The sequence below is a fragment of the Aythya ferina genome (genome assembly GCF_964211825.1).
Source record: "Aythya ferina genome assembly, chromosome: 1".
Classification (NCBI taxonomy): domain Eukaryota; kingdom Metazoa; phylum Chordata; class Aves; order Anseriformes; family Anatidae; genus Aythya; species Aythya ferina.
The window spans coordinates 65142053-65166033 of record NC_140296.1 but is presented as its reverse complement, the minus strand read 5'-3'; the positions used below and the strand labels follow the sequence as shown (position 1 = coordinate 65166033).

The 23981-nt window shown below is 38.9% G+C and overlaps 1 protein-coding gene across 1 annotated transcript in view; it reads left to right on the top strand.

Annotated features, from left to right (window-relative positions):
* The first annotated feature begins 276 nt into the window (after positions 1 to 276).
* LOC311427532 (pinopsin-like) overlaps positions 277 to 23981 on the top strand; it is an 86215-nt gene continuing 62510 nt past the window's right edge. The window contains exon 1 of the mRNA XM_084504978.1: positions 277 to 1020. Within this exon, the coding sequence (XP_084361104.1) occupies positions 684 to 1020 (337 nt within the window). The 5' untranslated portion in view covers positions 277 to 683. The remainder of the gene's footprint in view (positions 1021 to 23981) is intronic.

Here is a 23981-nt window from a genome sequence, read left to right as displayed (position 1 = left end):
TCTCTTCTGAGGAACTTTACTGGAAAGGTGAAAATAGCCTTTTCCATGCTAAACAGAGAGCTAAGAAAAAACTGTTTTGAATAGCAAAGAAAATTTCCACAAACTGATTTTGTTGCTGTTGTTGAAATTCAGAGAAAAGACAGAAATATTTGATACAGTTCAAAGAGGAGAAACTGTACATACATGTATGTATTGTTTGGTCTTCATATGGAAAAGGTGGTTTTGTCTTTACCGTTTGTTTTCTTCTCTTTTCTTTTTCAGAAAGATGGGTTAGCAGAAGGAAAAACAGTAGCTACTCATTGGTAGGAGGGCTGCCCATTTGCTCTGAAAGAAGAGATCATGTGGAAGCACCTTTTTAAGATAGCTTCCAGTCTGACTCTCAAAAAAGATCATCTAACATGATCCTGGGTTTAAACAGAAGATGAATTTGAGGTGATTGTTTGGTTTTTCTGCCCTGAGGTCCCAAGCAGAACTGACCACTGAAAGGAAGAGTAGAAAAATATTCCTGTGCTACAATACAATATTTCATGCCTGAGTAACCATCCAAGAGATATCTCAACTGAGAAAAATTTGCAAGAAATGATTTGACCTGTAATGGAGGGACACTTCTGTGAAACTGCCAGAGGACTTCAGCACAGGGCACCTGGTGTCTCTACTCTCATTTACCTGCGGCAAAGTCCGAAATGAACCACACTTGGACATACAACCTGAGCTTTGATGCTCCTGCAGATCCTGTAGAGCCTAGGGCTGGACTCTCACGAAATGGGCACACAATAGTGGCTGTTTTTCTTGGATTTATCTTGTTTTTTGGTTTCTTGAATAACTTGATTGTCCTCATCCTCTTCTGCAAGTTTAAAACCCTCCGTAACCCAGTCAACATGCTCCTCCTGAATATCAGTATCAGTGACATGTTAGTGTGCATCTCAGGCACTACCCTCAGTTTTGCATCTAACATCCATGGCAAATGGATTGGAGGGGAGCATGGTTGTAGGTGGTATGGATTTGTCAATTCCTGCTTTGGTAAGAGTTCATTGATAATTCTCTTATCCTATTCTTTTCAACACAGGTGCATGAAGCCACTCAATGAGTTAGTTATCTCACGGTGTAAGATAAATAGAAGGATGCTTTGGTTCCCTTGTTACAGTAAACCAAGAGAAATTCATGGCTTAAAACATTTAACTGCAGGCTTTATGAAACATAGAAGAGAGCTGATAAATATTCCTTAACGTATCCTATTTTTGAAATAACTTATTTTTAATAGATTCAAACGTCATCTAGAAAGAGGCAACATACTAGAAGAAGGAGTTTGACTAAGTGAATGAACATACATGGTAGTTCCCTCTTTTTCAGAAAAATCTGTGCCATCAGTAAACAGTTCTTTCTTCCAGTAAACAGTCTGCTTCCATCACAAACAAAGCCTCATGAAAATACTCCATTTGCCATTTGCAATTATCTATTGATCTATAACATGAATTCCCTTTTGTCCCAGATAATGACAGTTTTCATCATTAGATGCTTTCTGTTCTTCCCCAAAGCAAAATCTTTATTTTAAAATTACATGATGCACATTCAATAACAAATTAACTTACAGGAATAGATGTCAGATATACTCAAAACGTTCATCAAAGTTAAACAGTCTCTCTGCATTCGTCTTCTGTCCAGATAAAACTTTTCCTGCAACAAGCTTTTGTAGTGTTAGATTTAAATTTTTAACTTAAAATAATTGTGTTAATTATTTACAAAAATAAAGAAAAGATAAAACAGAAAGAAAAAGCACAGTCAGAGGGCAGGTTTTGTCCCTTCAAGTTGATCCATCACTTTTATAATTACATTGCCAAGCAGTGAGCCTTTGTGCATTTATTCCTATATTCAAAAAAGATTTTCCAAGGCAAGACATAAACTGTCCTGTGGGTACAACAACTAGACATGATCCTATGCTCACCTAGACTGGGGGACCCAGTTCCTTTTGCTCTGTGTTCTTGCTTTGGTGGCCTCCAGGCCACCAGGACAGGTCTGAGCACATCCTTTTTTCTTCTCCCCCTCTGAGGTTGAGGTGCATCTCATACCAGTGCTTTATCCTGAGCAGCACTCCCACGGCCCTTGAAGTAGAATCAGGCTGTGAATCCAAACACACGTTTTCCAACTGACTTACAAACTCTTGCTATTTCTAACAATGTGCTTTCCTCTGGTGCCCTTCATTTCCTCAAACTTGTGCTGCACTATTGACAGTTATCTCAGCCTAGCAGCTTCCTCTGGGAAGCTGCTGCTATGTCCAAAGTGACCTCTCAGGAGTTAGCAGTGTTGTATGATATAAAAGCATAGGCTTTGGTAATCCAAAAACAGACCCCATTATCAACAACACACTTTTTGTTTGTTTGTTTGTTTGTTGTTTTTTTTTGTTTGCTTCCTTTGGGGGGGGGGGGGGGGATGGTTTATCTATCTATCTATTTAATTATTTATTTATAAATTTGTGCGGATCAGAAAAACATATCTTTTCCTTCCATGTTTCCTTTCCATTTTTGTGAGTCATTAATGCGATGAGATAGTCTACTGGTCCATGTTGTCTGAAACTTTAGCATACAGCTTTCTCACTGCAACTTTGAAGAAATGTATTCACATAAGATGCACAGGGTTTTGAATACATTCACCAGGCCTCTGCTACCGTGTCTTCATAACATTAACTTCATAACAGAGATGAATAATTCAGTCACTAGTCTTCTCAGGGAGAAAACAGGTAGGACTGGATTTTCTCCATCCTTTGATTTACCTTTGTTGTTTTTTTTTTATTAATGGGATGCAAAGATTTTATTTGAAGAGAGGAGAAAAAAGGTATGTGTTTAAGGGAGGAGAAAAAATGTTATGTGTTTAAGGGATGAGGAAAAAAAATATGTTGATGGTGCCTTTTGAGCTTGTTGGCTTCTGTCAGAATACCTGTGTTATTGTGGAATTAAAACAGCAAATGGGTCAGCTTCTCATGAGGTGACTTGCTTGTGGAATGGTTCTTCAGGTCTACTGTATAAATCAGGTGGATGGAAGAACAGCAGGCTTCCATTCTGCAGTGACACTTGTGCCCATGCAAGAGGTTCCAGTACAGTTCCTAAAATTGGTTAGATCATCAAAGAACAAGCAAGCAGAAAAAACCATAAAGCCCAGAATGCTAAAGTTGACTTCAGCTTCCCTGACTGGCTCTACTATCAACAGTGTGTCCTGGGTGGCTGGGACAGCTTGACCACTGGCAAGGATTGAACTGTGCACATGGAAACTTTTCCTAAGAGTGTTAAAAACATTCTTTTGCAATTCCATTTGGAAAGTCTTACAACACTCACAATATTTGTTAATATTTTTCTTTTACTTTTACGACTGTGTATAAAGGGTATACTGAAGAAGTTTGCCTGCAAAACTATAACTAAAAATGTTCACTGGAAAATAAAATGAATAAACATGAGTAAAAGCATAGAATAGTAGCAGGTGGCTTAACATTTAGATGTATCCATCTGCAGTTAAATACCATTGTTCATCTGCTTTCTTGAAATGATATAATCCAAAATGTGTTAAAGAAAAATGTAGGTATAGAGTAAGTTGGCAGCATTTCAGTTCTTTACAGCACTTGAAAACAAAATTCCCAGGTGTGTGATTTTTGTTGCATTCCATGTGTGCATTGAGCATCATAGACTGAACAGGGACATGTTAAATGGAATGGTTAATTTTTTTACAGACTTTGAGATCTTATTGATAACAGGGTGGTGAGAACAACATCTCATTCATTGTAGAATTTTTTTCTTTGTCTTCCATGGACTTTAGAAAAACTGTATACAATTTACAAAACTGATTCAGGAGCTCTAGAGGAGAAAAAGTATATTCTATATGGTAAAGTGGTTGTTTAAGATCTCACTGATTGATACCTTGTAGTTACCAAAGAAAAGAAAATTACTGAAGAAAAGAAAGTTAGAAAGTTATTTGTCAGCAAGAGAGTTTTTTGACACTTTTGTTGACTAGCTTAGATCACAGCCTTCCTCCTGACTGCTATGAATGCCTTGTGAGTGGCAAAGTGGATTAGATTTATAAACATAATTGCAAGAACTACAAGGACTACAAAGTAATGGCTACGATATTAAAGGCTACAATATAAAAGGAACATATATGAGCAAATAAATGACAAAACTATATAGACTGGGTGGAGAGGGTTTATTTGTGTTGTTTACACTTTTTCTGCAATCCCTTACACTCCTTTGTGCCTTGAGTCTGATTTTGGCTTGCCAAAGCAAAGAGCAATTGCCCTAATGCTCATGATCCATAAGAAAGATGTGTTGTAGGAAAGCTAATTAAGAACTGAAGTTTGACATCAAGCTCCGTAAGAGTAAACCCTTTAAAATATTTATTTATTTATTTATTTATTCACCTCACAGGACAGAAGTCTGTCCTACTAGGATAAAAAACTTCATTATAGAACCAGAATTTCAAATTATGTTACAGTAAGTTCACTGGCTCCAGTAGAATTTAACTCTCCAGTAACAAATGAAGGTATGTACCATTTTTTAATTTTTCTTTCTAAAACACATAGTAATGTTGCTGATGATGATAAACCTACAACCTTTAATATTTTCCTAAACCATAAAGGAGTCTGTAGTGGGTAACTAAGCTTTATGACTTGGCAAATATTTGATGATATGTAAAACACACCTACGCCAACTTCAAAATGTAAGAACATTTTAAAAAGTAATTTGACTTTTAAAGGGCTTCTGCAAAGGACTGATTTTTTCATAGCTGTTTTGCTCCCTTACACATTGTTTTGTGATGCTATGAAAAACACCTTCTTCCTGTCTAAAATTCAATTGAGAGTGAAGGTCTTATCCCCCAGGTCTATAGCCTGGAGGATACTTAGGAAACAGCCAGTGAATGTAGGAAGATGAGTTTGTTTCAAATGCAAATGCATGGCCATAGATCACTCATTTTGTTTGAAGTGCCTTTTCTCTTTTAAAATCACATAACTATTTCCCTGGGAAGTGATCCAGAAAGTGGGCCTAATTCTCTTCCCAGCAAAATCAACAGAGCAATGGACATTAATGTTGCTTACTGTGGAATCGAGCCGCATGGTGTTTACTGGGTAATTCATTGCCTACCCCAGGCACTTAAAAATCATGAACCAAAACCCAGTACCAGGAGCTTCCTATGAGCACAAAGGAAAAAATATAGAGAAGATGTAGGTGTTTTATTTATTTGCTTGCTGTTTTCCACACCTCTATTTTATGATTTCAAATCATTCTCTGAAAGCAAATGGTTTAGAAAATAATGGACAGTGCAGATGCTGATCAATGAGCATGTAATGTGGATTTTAAGGAGAACAGTAAATATCATGAGACTTGCTATAACAGCATAAGAGCTGTTGGGACTTCATATGAAGAGCATAAAGGATGGAGTTAGGGAAGGAACAATGTGGGCTGTTTCTGTCGTAAATGGCTTTCCCCTGGTGCTTGTGCCTGTTTGCAGCTCCATCAACTAGGTCACTGCAGTGGAAACTGCACGTCACAGAGTTGGGGAAATGGATGTATTTGCTAAATTTACTCCTGTTACCCACCACTTAGCCACAGTTTGACAGGCTCATGGTTATACATTTAAGCAAACATTCATGTTTGCAGGGGACACAAGGACAGGACGGACACATTTTTCCCAAATGAACTGAGTAAACTTTGCAAGCAGGCTGAAATAAAAACTGTTAAATATATCATTGAAAGATTAGGCATTAGACTTTAATTTAAGAAAAACACAATATTTAGTAAAACACTCACAAAGAGACCATATATGCACAAACTGATATTGCATCCTAAAATTGTTTGTCATGCAACTTTGACCACCTCTCACATACTCTCTCCAACGTCCTGTTATACACTTCAGATCTCTGGACAGATGAAAACTTTAAGAAACATTTCATCTTTTCCCAATATATTTGCACTAATGTAAACTTTCCAAAGTTGTAGGGAAGGCAGTATTTCGGTGTGGATAACTTCTGAAGTTCATTTTCAAAATTGCTATGTAATGCCATATCAGGATTAAATATTAAGTAGATTAATTAATGTAGGACAGATGGTGACTTCTCCAGCCCAGGGAATCCAACATTAGATTCTGAGGCTGTACAGTTTTGAAGTACATCTCTAAAAATTTTTGTTTGTTTGTTACTTTTGAGCTCTTTGTTCATGTTTGAAGGTGTCTGCTGATTGTTTTCTTTCTTCCTCAGCCTTTGTGGTAATTAAAAGCTGTGTGATTTGAGGTCACATCTTCCATGCGGTAACATGTCCTTGTCCTGTGTGCAAGAGAGGGCTCCACTCTTAAACTTGTTCTAACTTAAGTAGAGTGTGTGTATATATCTTTATGACCACTGATGAACCAAAGTCCTATCTAAATGAGGGCTTTAGTCTTTTCAGAAAACCCATACTACCCAACTATGTAAGCAAACAATCTATTCAGTCACATTAAAGCAGTTATTGATTTATTCCCCTGTAAGCTGCCAGAGAATACATTAAATGAGAAACTGGGCTGCTCATGGTTTTGTTTTAAAGTTCAGTTTCCCTGTGACCTTAAACAAATAATTTTCTTCTTAATCTTTTGCCTTGATTTTATATGCTGTGTCTTAAACACACTTCACTAAACTAAAGTACTTTGAGTATAAACATGTAATATATTGTAAGCTTTCAGCTCATGAGATGCAATTGAGAAATTGAGATCCCAAGTGAAGTGAATGGCTTTTCTGTGAGAATGAATATGATGGTTTTGTTTGTTTGCTTGTTTGTTTTCCCAGGGGTGAAAACATAATCTTCCTTGACTTGATTCTGCAAGAGCTCAAGACTGAAGTTGTCTGAGCCCTTATAGAGTAAGTTCTCATGTCCCAGTGTGAAATACTCTTAGCAGCTCCTTGCTTGGCTCATGAATGTGGATAGCTCTTTTTCCAAGTGGGCTTAGAATGGGATTTAAAGTAGTATTCCTATAAATAAAATTGTCAGGAAACACCACTTATCAGTAATGTTTAAGGAAACTTAGTTCTCCATCAGAACTCAAAAAAGTTCTGTATTTTAAATGAGTAGACTTTGTTGTGCTTGTAATCAACAGGACCTATGCAAACTTTTCTAGGTAGTTCTTTTCTGTTCGATATCAGAAATTTTTTGCTGTTTCAAAGAGAGGGGCTAAGAAAAGTTTGCCTAATAAACTGGAAGGCATAAAATGTGCTTACAGTTCCTTTATCTAAAAAAAAAAAAGGACAAACAATATCATTACTTAAGGGGTTTTACTGATTTTAGTATAATATTACAACTGATGATTGGTTAGAAACTTTTCTGCATAATTTCAGGCATCTGATATTCATTAGGCTGTATAGTAAATGGAAACACAAAAGTACTTATTCAGGAGATATGTAATCTGAATTCCTCTTTGGCATCCCCTCTCTCAGAAACTGAAATTAGGCTGTCAGTCTTTTTATTAAAATAATTAATAAATGAGGTAACCACATATTAATAAATACAATTCTAAGAGACATATTTACATGGAAACATGAAATGCCGAAGACCTTAGAGATGGATGGGAATCATCTAACTGAAAACAAGTATTTCCCAATCACTCAGTCTTCTTTCATAAGAAATAATAAAAAAAAATTTGCACAGTCAGCGTACAAATTGTCTGACATACTTCAGATACGGTCCTTAGGGTGATATAAGCTGTGTCTTAGAAGTGACTCTGTCTCCACTAGCTTTGAAAGGAGCCAAGGATCACAAGATCAGAGGTGGATATTTGCTCTGTACCTCCCTGCAGCCATGAAATGACCCTTACCGCTAAAGTGCTTATTGTTTCTTATGGCTTTATGCCATTTTCTTACTTTTTTTTTTTTTTTTTTTATAATTTCCTTCTCAGTTCAGTGTTCTTTTCCTGAATGTTGAGCTTATTTCCTAGTTTATTTCTAGTTTCTCTGGGCATTAAACACCATCCATGTTGAAATCACTAGTTGCCCAAGAATGAATATTTGGAAAACATTTGTCATGTTTCTATGAAGAGGTGCCTAAATCTCCTTTCAGAACTTGGCCACACATTCATCATGCAGGGAACATGCTGTCTGCTCTGCCTACAGATAATTTGTATTGTTTTATTTTTTAAAATTTTTATTTTATTTTTTATTTTTTTATTTATTTTATTTTTAATGCAATTTGAGAACTTGAAGCAGAGAGTCAGACCCAGCAAAAATTGTAGAGAACCAATTAAAGAAGACACCATCACATGCATAGAAAGTGTCTGTATTACCAGGAATGGTTCCTTCTCCCTCCCTTGGACTGGGCAGCCCCAGCTCTGCACCAGCTCAATACCTGCCTGCAGTAGGAGCTTGATGTGCATCAGAATCCTTTCTTTTCCCTCCGTCTCTCCCTTTCAGCCTTCAGCACAGAGCAAATACAAGCACGTGGCTCAAACAGGAGCCGAAGTGTGCTCTGAACAGGTCACTGATCCCTGGTGGCCCTTCAACATGCACCAGCAGGCACATGTAGATTGAGTCATCATGCTCTCCCTTAACTGCCACAGCTAATATTTTCCACTGCTATGTTTTGTTGTGTGATAATCTACAGGCTATTCACCTAATGTCTGACCAAAAAACAGACAATAAAAACCATGCAGAGATTTCAACAATGAAGGGTGGACAGGAGTTTTTGTGTGTGTCCCTGGGAGGAGGGCCAGAAAAATAGCAGAATTCTCTAGGGCAATTGATAACTTCCTTGGTAGCTTGTACACATAGTCATCAGTTGTCCATATGATGCCAACTTCTGTTCTGGAAGAAACACTCTGCCCATGCCCAAAGTCTGTTTCTGTGTGTGTGCAAGTGACTTCAAATATCTGCCTATGTTTAAGACTTTATCAAGCAACCATACCTGTGGTTCAGTTGCATATTTTTAGTTCTGGTACATGGCTCTACATAATAATCATGTATTACAGAATATTAAGAACTTTTTGCAAGACAAGATACAAAATAAAATCACTTTACATAGAGACCTGGAAAGGGCTTAAATTGAAAAAAAAAAATTAAAATAAAATAAAATATCAGACCTTGCAAAATGATTCTGATGATGAAATGAGTCTAAAAGGTCAGGGCTGTAAGCTGTGTTAGAAATGATGGAAGAGCATTTCTGTTAGATACGTTTAATCATGTGCATTTGCAGACCCTGTTCCCTAATCCTATGTCACAGCATTAACCCAGACCATGCCGTGCCTGCTGTTATATTTCTATCACTGCAAGAAAAAAACAGAAACTAACTGTGTCTGTAGTCAGGACACATCCATGTGAAGAAATATGTTATTAAAATATATATGTTATGACTGGAGTACTGCAATGCCTGGCTATAAGCTCTTTAGAAGGGACAGGCAGCACAGAAGGGGTGGTGGTGTGGCTCTCTATATTAGAGAGTCTTTCGAGGTTGTAGAACTCGAGGCTGGGAATGACAAGGTCGAGTCCCTTTGGGTTAGGATCGGCAGGGACAACAAGGCTAGTGTCCTGGTCGGGGTCTGCTATAGACCGCCGAACCAGGATGAGGAGACGGATGAGGAGTTCTACAGGCAGCTGACAGAAGTTGCAAAATCATCAGCTTTTGTACTCGTGGGGGACTTCAACTTCCCTGACATATCCTGGAAGCACAACACAGCCCTGAGAAAGCAGTCTAGGAGGTTTCTGGAGAGCGTGGAAGACAGCTTCCTGACGCAGCTGGTTAGTGAACCTACCAGGGGTGGTGCCCCGCTAGACCTTCTCTTCACAAACAGAGAAGGACTGGTGGAGGATGTGATTGTCGGGAGCTGTCTTGGGCAGAGTGACCACGAAATGGTGGAGTTCACTATTCTTAGCGAGGCCAGGAAGGGGACCAGTGAAACCGCTGTATTGGACTTTCGGAGGGCTGACTTTGAGCTGCTCAGGACACTAGTTGGTGGAGTCCCTTGGGAGGCGGTTCTGAAGGGCAGAGGGGTCCAGGAAGGCTGGGCGCTCTTCAAGAGGGAAATCTTAATGGCGCAGGAACGGTCTGTCCCCACGTGCCCAAAGATGAGCTGGCGGTGAAGAAGACCAGCCTGGCTCAACAGAGAATTGTGGCTTGATCTTAGGAGAAAAAAGAGGGTTTATAATCTTTGGAAAAGTGGGCAGGACACTAGGGAGGACTATAAGGATGTAGTGAGGCTGTGCAGGGACAAAATTAGGAAGGACAAAGCTCATCTGGAGCTCAATCTGCCTACTGCCGTTAAAGATAACAAAAAACGTTTCTATAAATACATCAACACAAAAAGGAGGACTAAGGAGAATCTCCATCCTTTACTGGATGCGGGGGGAAACTTAGTTACAAGAGATGAGGAAAAGGCGGAGGTGCTCAATGCCTTCTTTGCCTCAGTCTTTAGCAGCAATACCGGTTGTTCTCTGGATACCCAGTACCCTGAGCTGGTGGAAGGGGATGGGGAGCAGGATGTGGCCCTCACTATCCATGAAGAACTGGTTGGTGACCTGCTACGGCACTTGGATATGCACAAGTTGATGGGGCTGGATGGGATCCACCCAAGGGTACTGAGAGAACTGGCAGAGGAGCTGGCCAAGCCACTGTCCATCGTTTATCAGCAGTCCTGGCGATCAGGGGAGGTCCCAGTTGACTGGCGGCTAGCAAATGTGACGCCCATCTACAAGAAGGGCCGGAGGGCAGACGCGGGAAACTACAAGCCTGTCAATTTGACCTCAGTGCCAGGGAAGCTCATGGAGCAGATCCTCCTGAGAGTCATCATGCAGCACTTGCAGGGCAAGCAGGCGATCAGGCCTAGTCAGCATGGGTTTATGAAAGGCAGATCCTGCTTGACAAACCTGATCTCCTTCTATGACAAAGTGACGCGCTGGGTGGATGAGGGAAAGGCTGTGGATGTGGTCTACCTTGACTTCAGCAAGGCTTTTGACACCGTTTCCCACAGCATTCTCCTCAAGAAACTGGCTGCTCTTGGCTTGGACTGGTGCACGCTTCGTTGGGTTAGAAACTGGCTGGATAGCTGGGCCCAAAGAGTCGTGGTGAATGGAGCCAAGTCCAGTTGGAGGCCAGTCACTAGTGGCATCCCCCAGGGCTCGGTGCTGGGGCCGGTCCTCTTTAATATCTTCATCGATGATCTGGATGAGGGCATTGAGTGCACCCTCAGTAAGTTTGCAGATGACACCAAGTTAGGTGCGTGTGTCGATCTGCTTGAGGGTAGGAAAGCTCTGCAGGAGGATCTGGATAGGCTGCACCGATGGGCTGAGGTCAACTGCATGAAGTTCAACAAGGCCAAGTGCCGGGTCCTGCACCTGGGGCGCAATAACCCCAAGCAGAGCTACAGGCTGGGAGATGAGTGGTTGGAGAGCTGCCAGGCAGAGAAGGACCTGGGAGTGATGGTGGATAGTCAGCTGAATATGAGCCAGCAGTGTGCTCAGGTGGCCAAGAAGGCCAACGGCATCCTGGCTTGTATCAGGAACAGTGTGACCAGCAGGGCTAGGGAGGTGATCGTCCCCCTGTACTCAGCTCTGGTGAGGCCGCACCTCGAGTACTGTGTTCAGTTTTGGGCCCCTCGCTACAAGAAGAACATTGAGGTGCTTGAGCGGGTTCAGAGAAGGGCGACGAAGCTGGTGAGGGGCCTGGAGAACAAGTCCTACGAGGAGCGGCTGAGGGAGCTGGGCTTGTTCAGCCTGGAGAAGAGGAGGCTCAAGGGCGACCTTATTGCTCTCTATAGGTACCTCAAGGGAGGCTGTAGTGAGGTGGGGGTTGGCCTGTTCTCCCACGTGCCTGGTGACAGGACGAGGAGGAATGGGCTTAAGTTGAGCCAGGGGAGTTTTAGGTTAGATGTTAGGAAGAACTTCTTTACTGAAAGGGTTGTGAGGCATTGGAACAGGCTGCCCAGGGAAGTGGTGGAGTCCCCATCCCTGGAAGTCTTCAAAAGACGTTTAGATGTAGAGCTTAGGGATATGGTTTAGTGGGGACTGCTAGCGTTAGGTCAGAGGTTGGACTCGATGATCTTGAGGTCTCTTCCAACCTAGAAATTCTGTGATTCTGTGATTCTGTGAAAATGTATATGGTTTTCTTGTCCCTCGGTAAAATAAAATAAACCTGAGCCCAGTAAATAAACAGTGTTCACTCAGAACAAAACTACATTGGAGAACACTGGACTTTGCTTGTGACAGACTGTTGAATCATACTTTATTTAACTATGTATTTAATAATCTTGGTAACTCTTAAGACCGTCTGCATGCTGCCAGACCTAAATTCAATATTTTTTGTTAAAACTTGAACTTCCCTTGTAGTCCTGCAATCTACCAGAGAGAGGATATTATCTCCAGATTTTTAAATCCAAGTTATAGAGCTAGTGGCTTTTTCTTAACAGATGACATATATTCTACGGCACTTTCTTTTATAAAGCATTTAAGCAGAATACTACATCTTCCATTCTAGTACAGGAATTGGTAACTACTGGATTTTCAGTGATAAAACAATTGATAAACATTTGTTGGCATAGTTCAAAATAATGACATAGTAATAAATGATAACTAGCAATTTCTTTTTTTTTTTCTCCATTTTTCTCAGCTGTGGCCAATACTTTGCTTTAAAGTAATCACCTTTTCTTTTTCTGTTAGTGTCTGCCACTTTTGTGATTAAGAATATCTATTAAGATGAAAAAATAATTTGTGGTAGTTTGTGAAAAGATTGTGCTGATATGGAAAAAAAAAAAAAAAAAAAAAAAAAAAAGTTTTTTTGAAAGCAGGAGCTATCCTGTTCAGATTTGCATTTTTCTAGGGATCAACAATATCTGCAAAGATGTTTTTGAAAACAGATATTCAGTAAATGTCTAATAAGTTAATAAACTACAGCCTCTATTGATTTACAGACCACTTATTGTTTCTGGTGATTTCACAGCTAAAATGACTCACTACTTAAATGAACCAAATGTCTCATATTGCTGGAAGGTGTTTTTTGGTTTTGCTTTATAATATTATTTTCCCCCAGACTACTAAGTCAAAATGTCCTCTGGCTGCTGTAAATTTTTCCGTAATTGATACTGGCAGGATGAATGCTTGAGATTTGCAAACAACAAATGTAAGGGAGCATCACTCCAGGTAGCAGCCACTACCTTTACTCACTGTTATTCTTAGAACAGAATGTAGTGGAATAGTTCAGTTGGAAGGGACATATAAAGATCATCAAGTCCAACTGCCTGACCACTTCAGGGCTAGACAAAAATTAAAGCATATTATCAAGGCGTGATCCAAGTGCCTATTGAACTGACAGGCATGGAGCTTCAAACATCTCTGTAGCAAGCCTGTTCCAGTGTTTGATCAAACTCATAATAGACAAATCTTTCCTAATGCCCAGTCTGAACCTCACTTGACACAGCTTTGTGCCATTCCCACATGTCCTGACACTTGTGCCCAGGGAGAAGAGACTGGCACCTCCCTCTGTTCTTCCCTTCCTCAGGACATTGCAGAGAGTGCTGAGGTCACCCCTCAGCCAGTTCTTCAAACTATGGAGTCTCCGTGTGCTTTGACTCCTGAGTGGTTTGGAACCTCTCTCCCTCCCTGTTCTGTGCTGGCTTAGTGTGGATCATCACCAGATGAGAGGGTGTTCCCCTATACAAGAGTGAAGCCTTAGGTTCAGAGTGGGTGCCTGACTCCCCTGAGCAGCATCTTTAAACTGCTGTGTTATACCACTGAAAAACTTCACATGCTTCAGCTGAAGGTTTCTCATGCCAGCTATCAGCCTCAGGCTAAATTTCAGTGGGCAATTTCAGCTAATGACTTTTCCACAAATGTGGCAAAATTACATTATTTCTTCTGCTTTTAGTTTCTTAAGCCCATTTCATGTACTGCCGCCAGTACATTGGAAGTATCAGCCTATGACCAGTTACAAGCTTTTGGTTTTCATCATGAAAGTATAGCAGCTACAATGAAAAAGACTAATAAATCACTGGGGTAAGATGTTAATTTACATATATTCCATAGTTTTTTTTCTGTTCACCACCTGTTAATTTTATAGTTTAGTTTATTTTTATTGTATTTTCTGTCTTCTTTTTTTTCCCTATTATTATTTTTTTTCTATTGGTTTCAGTAATGCTGTCCAGAGCAGAAATAATGGATAACTTTCTAATGGAAGAAAAGATCAAATGTGCAGTCTTCAAATGAGTCAATGGGCAGAAATCAGTTTAATTGAATTATCTTCATAGAGGTTTGTTAGATTAAAATCTATTCAAGACCACATGACTAAGAAAAAGGAAAAACAAAAAACCAAACAAACCACCCTGAGTTGATTGTGTAAATTTTTCATAAGAAATAGTCTGATCATCTCTAAACATAACATCCACATAAAACTTTGTTTAGATTAGGACTCTAATAATTTCTAAGGTTCAAAACAATTAATTCATATAAGTTTCATTTTGACTGATAAATTTCTAAATGTTGTCCAAGCCTAATACTCCGAGATAGTACTGAAATTGCATGCTAACATCTGGCAAGATTTGCTTTGAGCTAAGAAATGGTATGAATTTTACAAAAACAGAGATAATCCCCTTTAATTTGTACTTACAAAAATTTCAGAATACACAATGGTTGGATATTGTTGAGTCTTCTTTAGACTTAATTTTTATATGTGCAAGCACACTGCAACATTATCGTTTGCCAAATTTACAGTTTGTGGGTAATTTCTGTTCTGCACTCTGACTGTTTATGAAGTTACCAGGGGACCTCTTTATACTGACACATTTAATCACCCTAATGAATTGATGCAAGCTGCATGGGCACTGCACAGCAGGCAGAATGAGGCCAAGCATACTGGGTCGAGGAAACTACACTGTGAGCAGGAGGCTGATCAAGGTCCCTTTGGTTGATCCACCTCTACCTAGGTGCATGCTCAGTAGGATTTCATTAGAAAGAGTACCAGGGCAGGAAATAGGGTGGCAAATTACAAACTCTGCCTCTTAAGGGAAATATGGAGTATCTACATGACATGTGAAGGTGCATTATGAATATATTCTGTACACGACTTCCAGTGCACAAAACAGCTCTTCTCCACACAAGTCTGTGTAACAGGTCCAAAAAGTGCTCAATATTATCAAAACCATGGTTTTTTTTTTGTTTTTTTTTTTGTTTTTTTTTTTGCTACTTTTTTGGTCTGCTGACTTTTCAGGGAAAGAACATCTGGCAGCACAAGAGGACTGCAGTCCAGCAACAGCTACATGAGGATGTTGAGGATTGTTTTACTGGGTATATTTCCTAAAATGGATAGTGCATTTCTATCTAAAATCCTTGTGAGAGGCAAAGACAGAGGAATAAGATGAAAGGCTGCCAGATAAATATGCCAGTCAGGATTTAAATGGGCTTTTTCTAATTGTTAGAAAGCAGGTTATGAGGCAAGACAAAGCCACGGCTTAATATTCTTTGTGATAAAAGCAGAAAGTAGACATACCACCATCTGGTTTCCTCCATATAGCCTTTTTTTCTCTATTGGTCAGTGCATCAAGGGCTGTTTAATAAGGAATTTGAGGATGAGAAAAAGTAGGAGCTTTCTAAGTGTTAATATCTTCTTTGGGGCTAGGGGCACTCAAGCCTTTGGGAAATTAATATTAATAGTAGAACAAGCAAGTAGTGATCCCTTAGTATTCTGTAATTATTTCTTCCTATTAATGTAATTACTAAATACTAGTAGTGCCTTGCAAAGGAGTGTTTATATCCATGTTAATCATTTGCCACGGTTGCACAGCCAAACTTCTACAATTCTAAACTTAAAGTTACGGTAACTTTCAGCACCCAACAACAATTTTGCCAGTAGACAGTCCCAGCAGCGTGTGATTTGTGGTGTAGGGACCTCATGCCTGAGGTGGTACTGTTGAGTCTTCCTGGATTTATCACCCAGACTGAATGTTCTTTGGAACCCTGCAAAATGTTGGTATTCACGATATAATGCATCAAGGAGTTCCACACACCAGCCATGTACTGTGCAAAATAAAGTGCCCTTTCCTGTTCATTTATTCTGAGGCTGCAACATGATATTTCATTTGAAAATCCAATTCTCATATTGTGAGAAACACTAAATAATCAACCCTCATCCACCTTTTCATGTTCTCTATTCTTTTCTCAATTTTCCTTTTCTATCAATCCCTGATGTTTACTTTTCTAAATGCCACTGAGCGTTGGTGCTTAGTAGAAGTAGTTTTCATAAAGTTCTCAGTCATAACTCTCTTTCCAGAGCAGTAAGTCAGTCAGAAACAATCACTGAGTGTTTAAAGCTAGTACAGTTTTTCTCCGCATATGGCAGTTTACATCAGCATAGCACTTCATCTGTTCAGTGACTCAGCTTCATGAGGTTGTTCTCCAGTACTTCACAGTCAGCTTTGTTGATTTTGAGTTATTTAGCACAGTATAATCAACAAACTTCACTCTTGACCACCTTTTTCAGATCATTTATTAATATGATGAATAACACAGTGCCTTGCACTGATCCATAGGGGATTTTTCTGGTGAACATTTTCCATTGGAAAAAAAAAAAAAAATTATTATTTTCTCCTGTTCTTTATTTCCTGGCTCTAATCAATTACTTATCCTGTGAGAATCTGTTATTGCAAGGCAGCTTACTATCCTTAAGAGCCTTTGGGCTAGTCAAAGCTTTATGGAAATCCAAGTAGGCTTTATCAAATGTATAAACCCTGACTACATGACACTGTCAAAGATCTTTAATAAATTATTCAGGCTTGGCTTCTGACCAAGATAGCCGTGACAACTTGTCCCAGCTTGTTATTCCTCTGTATGTCCACTACTGTATTCTCTAGAGTAATGTCTATCAATCTATCCAGTGTTGCAGAATGGACTTGTTGGTTGGATTAAATCTGCTGGAAAGGGTTTCTGTCTGCATCAGTTACAAATCGCTTCTTAATGGATGTAGTAAAAGATTTCCTTTTCTGAGGTCCTTCTGTAGGTTAAGGACTGGAGAATACTGCTTCTACTCACTGTACATCCTTCTGGTAGCAAAGCCGTCTTGGATAGAGATGGGAGCAGCCTTCTCCCCTAGTCTTATTTCCCATCTCTGTAGCACATGAGGTTGTTGGCCTGTAATAATCCACAAGAAACTCTTGGCTAAAAGCTGTGTAGAGTCTAGTCTACATATTTTCACTCTGCATCCATATTGGCAGATATATCACCAGTTATTGACTTGCTCATAACTAGTTATTGCAAAAAGCAATTTGACCACTAAACTTTATGAAAACAACTCAGAGAAGTAAATATTTTTACGGTGTTCAATCTCTAGGAATGATAGCTGACCAAAACAAAACAAGATCAATCAATCAATCAAACAAACAAAAATTTTAGAATCATTAAAATTTTCTAGAAATGTAACTTTGATACTAAAAATAAGTGGGTGCATTCAGTGAAAAAGCAAAATTTTGTGTGAAGGAAACTGGGTGAGTGTGCTTTGGTGAAAGCTTGGCTTCCTGACTGGCATAAGACACTATAATTTCACCTCTTAGTTAACTTAGTGCTATATCCTGTATATACACAAACCCTAAGTTTACATACTTCATGTTACATCTGTGGAGATGCTTAGCATTAATGAATGTCTCAGGGTGTTCCCGTTTGGAAAGCAAAGGAGCACCCCTGGCAGGAGATGGCGGAGGTCCTGCTGAGCAGCTTGGGCAGGGATGTGGATCTGCTGCTTTGTACTTGAGTGCCCTGAGAACATCCCCGTGCTACGGCAGCACTGTAGGCATCCCTGCTTCCCACGTGCACAACAGCCACCCTAAACTTTTCCTGAAAAGTTGCTGTACAGGAGCTCCATCTAGTGCTGACAACGTTTTTTATTCTGACTCCCAAAGGCAGGTGGATAAATACACTCACATGGAGGCAGCCAGTTTAGGAGGCTGAATTTGCAAATGCTCACCCTGCTTTCCGGAATCAAAGGGATCCTGCATAACATATGGAAACTGAGATTGAAATTAATATTGGTGTTTTTTGTTGTTGTTTGCTTGTTTGCTTTTGTACTGCTGGTATCATTGGGATGCAAAAGGGAATTCTATTTAAGCCACTGGAAATAAATTGTTGTTTGGTTGATGGACAGGCATGTTAATAGCACAAAAGCATAGTACTGCCCAGAATTAAGATCACCATTAATGTACAACATGCACACATTTAAAAATTCAGTAACAGAGGAAATAAAGAAAAAAAGAAGAGGTAATTCTTCTCTATTAAAAGTAATGCATACTCTCTATACTGAAGATATCACCAAAGGCAAAAAGAAGGACATATCATACAAAGGAGGAAACAGAGAAATGCTTGCTGAGAAAAGATCAGGAAAGGCTTACTAAACAGGGCCAGTAACGTTTCCTGTTAGATTTGTCCCAGCAGGCTTGGATGCAGCAGTGGTTTCTTTCAAGCACCAGAGTTGAACTGTTACTCCCATTAGAGATAAGCAGGAAGAGGATTCTTCAAGGAAGAGAAAGATTGCCTACTCTATTGGACTCATGAATGCAAGTCATATAGGCAAAAGAAAACAAATTATTGCATGTATTAAATAAATAACTATTGATTTATTTACTTATATTCAGAGTGAAATGTTGATATTTGAAGTGGCCTGTATTATGAAAGACTAAAAAGGCAGCATTTAAAAACTGGCTGCAACTGCCAATGTGTAGCACTTGTGGGAAATATTTTTGATGTTTTATTCTATGTTTATAACAGAAATTATTAATAGGAATATCCAATTATAGCCAATTATGTTTTGGAAGCACATTCCATTCTCAGCTGCTTCTGTGAGTTATAAAATGTCAACGTGATTTGTTTATTTACTAAAGTGTAGGTGGTGAACTGTAAAGTTCAAACTAGTCAGGCTAGTACTGGTTAGCCATCCACTAAGGCCAATTCAGTTTGAGTCTATTTATCTTTGCTCTGGAAAGTCTTCTGTGTTCATCAGCGTTTCTTTCTAACTCTGGAAATCTTTGGGATCTTCTACTAAAATCTGTCAGCAGATAGAGTTTGGCCCATAAAACAAGTATAATCTGTTTTCTTTAGGAGGAAAAAAGAAATAGTAGATAATATACTGGCAGCCAGAAGGCAAGAAACAGTAGCCACTTATGTCTTCCACACTCCAGACCTGTTTGCCTTCCCTCTGAATGTTTGGTTTTGCTCCTCTTCACTTCTCTCAGGAAAGGAAAAACAAACAAACAAAAACAAAAACCAACACCCAAACTCGATTAAAAATGTAATTTGCAAAAATCCATACTCACAAGCCCTTTCTTCTTTCAGTACTATATTAACGGTTGGACTTGATGATCTTAGAGTTTCTTTCCAACCTAAATGATTCTAGTATTATATACTTATCCACCAGCCTTAGCAACCGTGGAAGTTGATAGCAGGCTCTGTTAGTTGAGCTGTTTGTTACACACACACACAAAATAATAAATAAATAAATAAAATAAAACTTTCAAAGTCTTGCTGGAGATTATATTTGAGATAGAGAGGTTTTTCCTTATCTTCACGATAAGAATGAATGGTATGTTATAACACTCAGAGGTAGAAAGCACAATAAAATAAAATAAGTTTTGTTCCTTCTCCCTCCCCCACCCCCCCTTCTTTTTTTCCCCTTTATGATATGCCTGGATAACTTCTGAGTTTTTGGAAAAGCACATCTGCTCTGGGGAGGCCAATTTTCAGGTCAACAAATGTTGAACCCCTCTTGGCCCTCTCCCCATTTCTGCCCAGTGATTCAGCTTCAGGAATATTCTGCTTTTTATCATTATAATATTATTTCCTTACCTATAAGAAGGTCTTTGATGGATGCAACTGCTGCAGTGGAAATTACTATATTTCTGTGGAAGAAATACTTTGATCTTTATGGTACGCAGAGATCAGTAGTTTTGCTTATTAGTATTAATGTAACTAGTACATAAAAGGTGGAAACACAAGTGATAGAAAAGCTTGCTCCATGTGCAATCTCATGAAGTCTCTGATTCTGTAGCAGCTGTTATGCAAGGTAGTTTGGCCCAGAGCTGAAAAAATTTTACCTGAAGATTAAGCTACCATTAGAAAGGGAGCTTGTTGCTTTTTCCTCTCCCATTGATCCCAAACCTCTCTACAAATAATATTTCATAGTTATGCCTACAAATTATATTTACACAGTCCCTGAGGGATGGTATTTGGATATTTTTTCAGAAAGTTTTCTAAGGAAATAATGAAGTGAGAATATGTTGGAAATGTCCTAACTTTTCTTTTAAGTTGCTTATATTTTTTATGTTTCATTTTAATATGTCATGTGTTTTATTTCTATAGACAACTGACAGAAAAACTCTCATTTAAATTCAGGAAAGTTATTTCCCTGAGAAACAGCATCAAGTCACAGATCAAACTAATTTTGTATAACTCAATAATATATTTATTTAATACCAGTTGGTAACACAACTTGGAATTAAACTGGAAACCTTAAAATTGAGGTACTAAGAGCCATTATCTGAAAAGGAATAGTTTATACCACTCTTGTTCGTTGTTTACCTTTAAGTCCTTGGATAAGTGTGATGAAGGAGGTCAGCTGGTAGCACCAACAGGATAATACTTCAACACAAGATTCCACAATATTCCCAACTTGGGGTGCATTTAATCACAAAAATCTTTTCCTACTTCTAGGTCTTGCTTATCTCCATCTCATGGTGTCATAGAGCATTTGATCATATTCTCCAGCTAATGGGGCAGGAGATTTAGCAGCTGAAACCTGAGAGATTAGAGGGAAGAGACAGTAGCACGTGGGAACTCTGGCACTTATTATCCCCTTGATTTCCTTCTGGTGTTCTGTCCGTGGACAGTGGTGTCTGACCCTGGCAGGTGGTCTGATGTGCACCTGGGGATACTCAGCTGGCTCCATTACACTTTGGGTCGTAGCAGCAGTAGTATGGCAAAGTCGTAAGTATAGGTGGGCTGCTGGTACCCACGTTTGCACCACCCTCCCAGCTGTCTCACCCCAGCCTGGTCTCAGTAGAGACTTGTTGTGAATTACTGAGATTGGTATGACTGTGGTCCTCAAGGAAATGTAAAACACCAGAAGATATCTCAGAAGTGTTGAAATAACAGTCAGTGCAGATAATGAAGAGCACTGCTCCCAGCAGGAAAATTGAGTACAGGTTGACTCCAGCAAACCTGGAGCCAATGTGTGCTGATAAAACCATAGCACAACCACTCATTGCAAAGGGCCCTACACCACATTGAGAAGATCGTGGCACACCACATCTGCCATTTCTCTCCCTGTTAGCTCACTGTGAAAGAGATGGTGCTTGTGCAGGTAAGTATATTTCTAGCAAACACACTTTCTAAGCAAGGAAATGAAAACAGGGAGCGACAGCCTTGTCTGAGGCATACGAAGGTGAATGTAGTCAGGGTTCAATAGAGCAAACAATGGATCACTTTGTAACAGTGGACTCCTAAGGTATATGAAAGTGCTATCCCCAGATCATTTTTTGGCCAAAGAGGTACCCATAAGAAAGATGCCTTAAGAATGAACAGTCACAGCCCCTTGTTCTCCCTGCTACATGAAGGAGATCCTGGGCAGACCACTAGAACACAGACCTTTGGACTTGTCAGTTTGTGTGAGTGAATGAAAAGTGTGAGGGAGTATGAGTGGGTGAAATCAGTTCACATAGAGATTTGGTGCAACAAAAACATCTTTGCCTTTTATAAGAGTTTGCATCTAGTTTTGATCCATTAATGTCCTGAAGGTGCTACTGTATACCTACAAGCTCAGTCTGCCTAAGCTTACTCGTGGTTTCTTTTCATTTTCACTGGTCATTCTTAACCAGAAAACAATGCAGGATATACATCATGTCAAGCAATGATGATACTCCAGGACCCTAATCATGGTGTGAGTTTATGACCATCAGGAGCTTCAAGAGGGGCAAATGTACCTAAGATAGTAGTCAAAACAATTACCCAGTATGGGCTGAATCTCTAGAATTCTTGTTTTTTCATAACCTACAGATCATTGGCAGCACGCATGCTGTTTCTTATTACTACATCACAGCGAGAAGTATAAAATAGCAAAAGCTAATATGAAAATGTAATGCTCTTAACTGAGATTCACAGGAACAGAGCATAATATTTACTGCGTCCTTCACCTAGTGTCAAATTCTCTGTTGTGTTTTCAGAAAGAAACGTACAGATCTTTAAATAAAAGTAAATAATAGATAACATCCCATATGGTAGTCCTATAAATGGATGCCTGTCCTGGTTTATGACTTGAAATTTAATTTCTCGCAATCTACTCACTGCAACTAATTGCTGTGTAGAAAAGGCTCATGCTTCAGATGCTACTCATCTCAAAGTCATTTATTTCTCTGGCTAATTTTTGAGTAATTATTTGCTCTTGTAATGCAATCTGCAGTATGTTTGTATGTCATCTTTCAGTTCTGTTTAGCAAGAATCTCAGCTTTGTTCCTGTTTCTACATGAAATGTTGAGGGAGAAAATTACATTTCTCAATGCAGTTGACTCCTGTGGAGTTATTTAGCTAGGTACTAGCTCAAGGTCCTAAATATCTGTTGAAAGCAAATACTATTTACATGTGCAATTCCTAAAGTTAATTTTATTGTAATTTTAGAAAACATTACTCATTTGAAATTAATATACACAGTGTAGCCAGTCATAAATATTGCTCCAACATAAGAATGAAATGTAGGGATAAAGCATTGCAATTAGCTTTAAAATTACAATGCTTTTCTTTTTATAACTTACATGATTTCTTTTAAATTCGTTTTCCAGTTATTAAGATTATGGAGATTATGTTCAAGTCTTTCCCCTCGTCCATAATACTGAAGTATTTAATTGCATTTGTTGTTTTTGTTATTGTTGTTTTTAAAGCTGTGATTCTCACTAATTCCTATGACTGCAATAGATGTGATGTAAAGTAGAATAAGGGTAACTGCAGGACTTCTGATGAATGCAACAACAGTTAAGTGCTTAAAACATTAAGAAAACTCTGGTATACAAAGAAAGGAGGCAAAAAGAAAAGCAAGGAGCTTTATTCTACTTATCTAGTCTGGATTACAGATCTTTTCACAGTCCAGAGGGTATTGAGTAACATCTTGAGAGACAGATGAAATGTGCTCTTTTAGCATCAGAACCTTTTTAGGGTGAAGGAAAAAAAAATTCTTGCAAGGGTCAGTCTAGAAACCCCTTCCAAGAGGGCAGCTGCAACACTAGGTTTATTTTAGATGTGGTGCTTTGATGTTCTTGCACCATCAGCTAGCTCCTGCCTGCTCTTTCCTCACCTGGGCAGGGAACAAGGTTGCAGGAAAACCTTGTGTTGCAGGGCCTGGCATAGTCAACTACGGTCTTGGATCAAGGTTATTTTTGTATAATGGTTTTAGCATCATGTGTATACACAAGATATATCATCGTGTATATGCACCATGTGTATAATGCATAAGGTTTTATTAATCAGCCTGGGAGAGGGATGTCATGCCCTCTGTTGTCTCTGTTTCTCTCCCATTTAAGTAAGAAGGTGTTTTTCTTACTTCAAGGAAATTCAACTGATACTCTTCAATTCAATTAAATTCAATTTAATTTTCACTGTTGGAAAAAGCTAACTGTTCTATTTAAATTTTTATTCTTAATATCATCTTATTCTGCCTTCCAAAACATCAGTTCCAATCTTTTCAAGTAATTATTTACAAAAAATAATAAAAAAATATCTTGTTTTATTATATTTAACCACATGAAACACATTGCTTTTATTGCTTTTTTTTTTTTTTATCTTTTAATACCTCTTATGAATTATTTTTTTTCCCTTCTTGCTTGGAAAACATCTGAATTCAGTGCAGAGTGGTGCTAATATCATCATTATTAAAAAGTTCAGCTTTAACACAGAACTTACTTACTTACTGTGCCAAAAAGAAAGATAAATATTGATTATTTTTTTTCTTGAACTTTTGTGGTTTGGGATTCCATATATAACATTT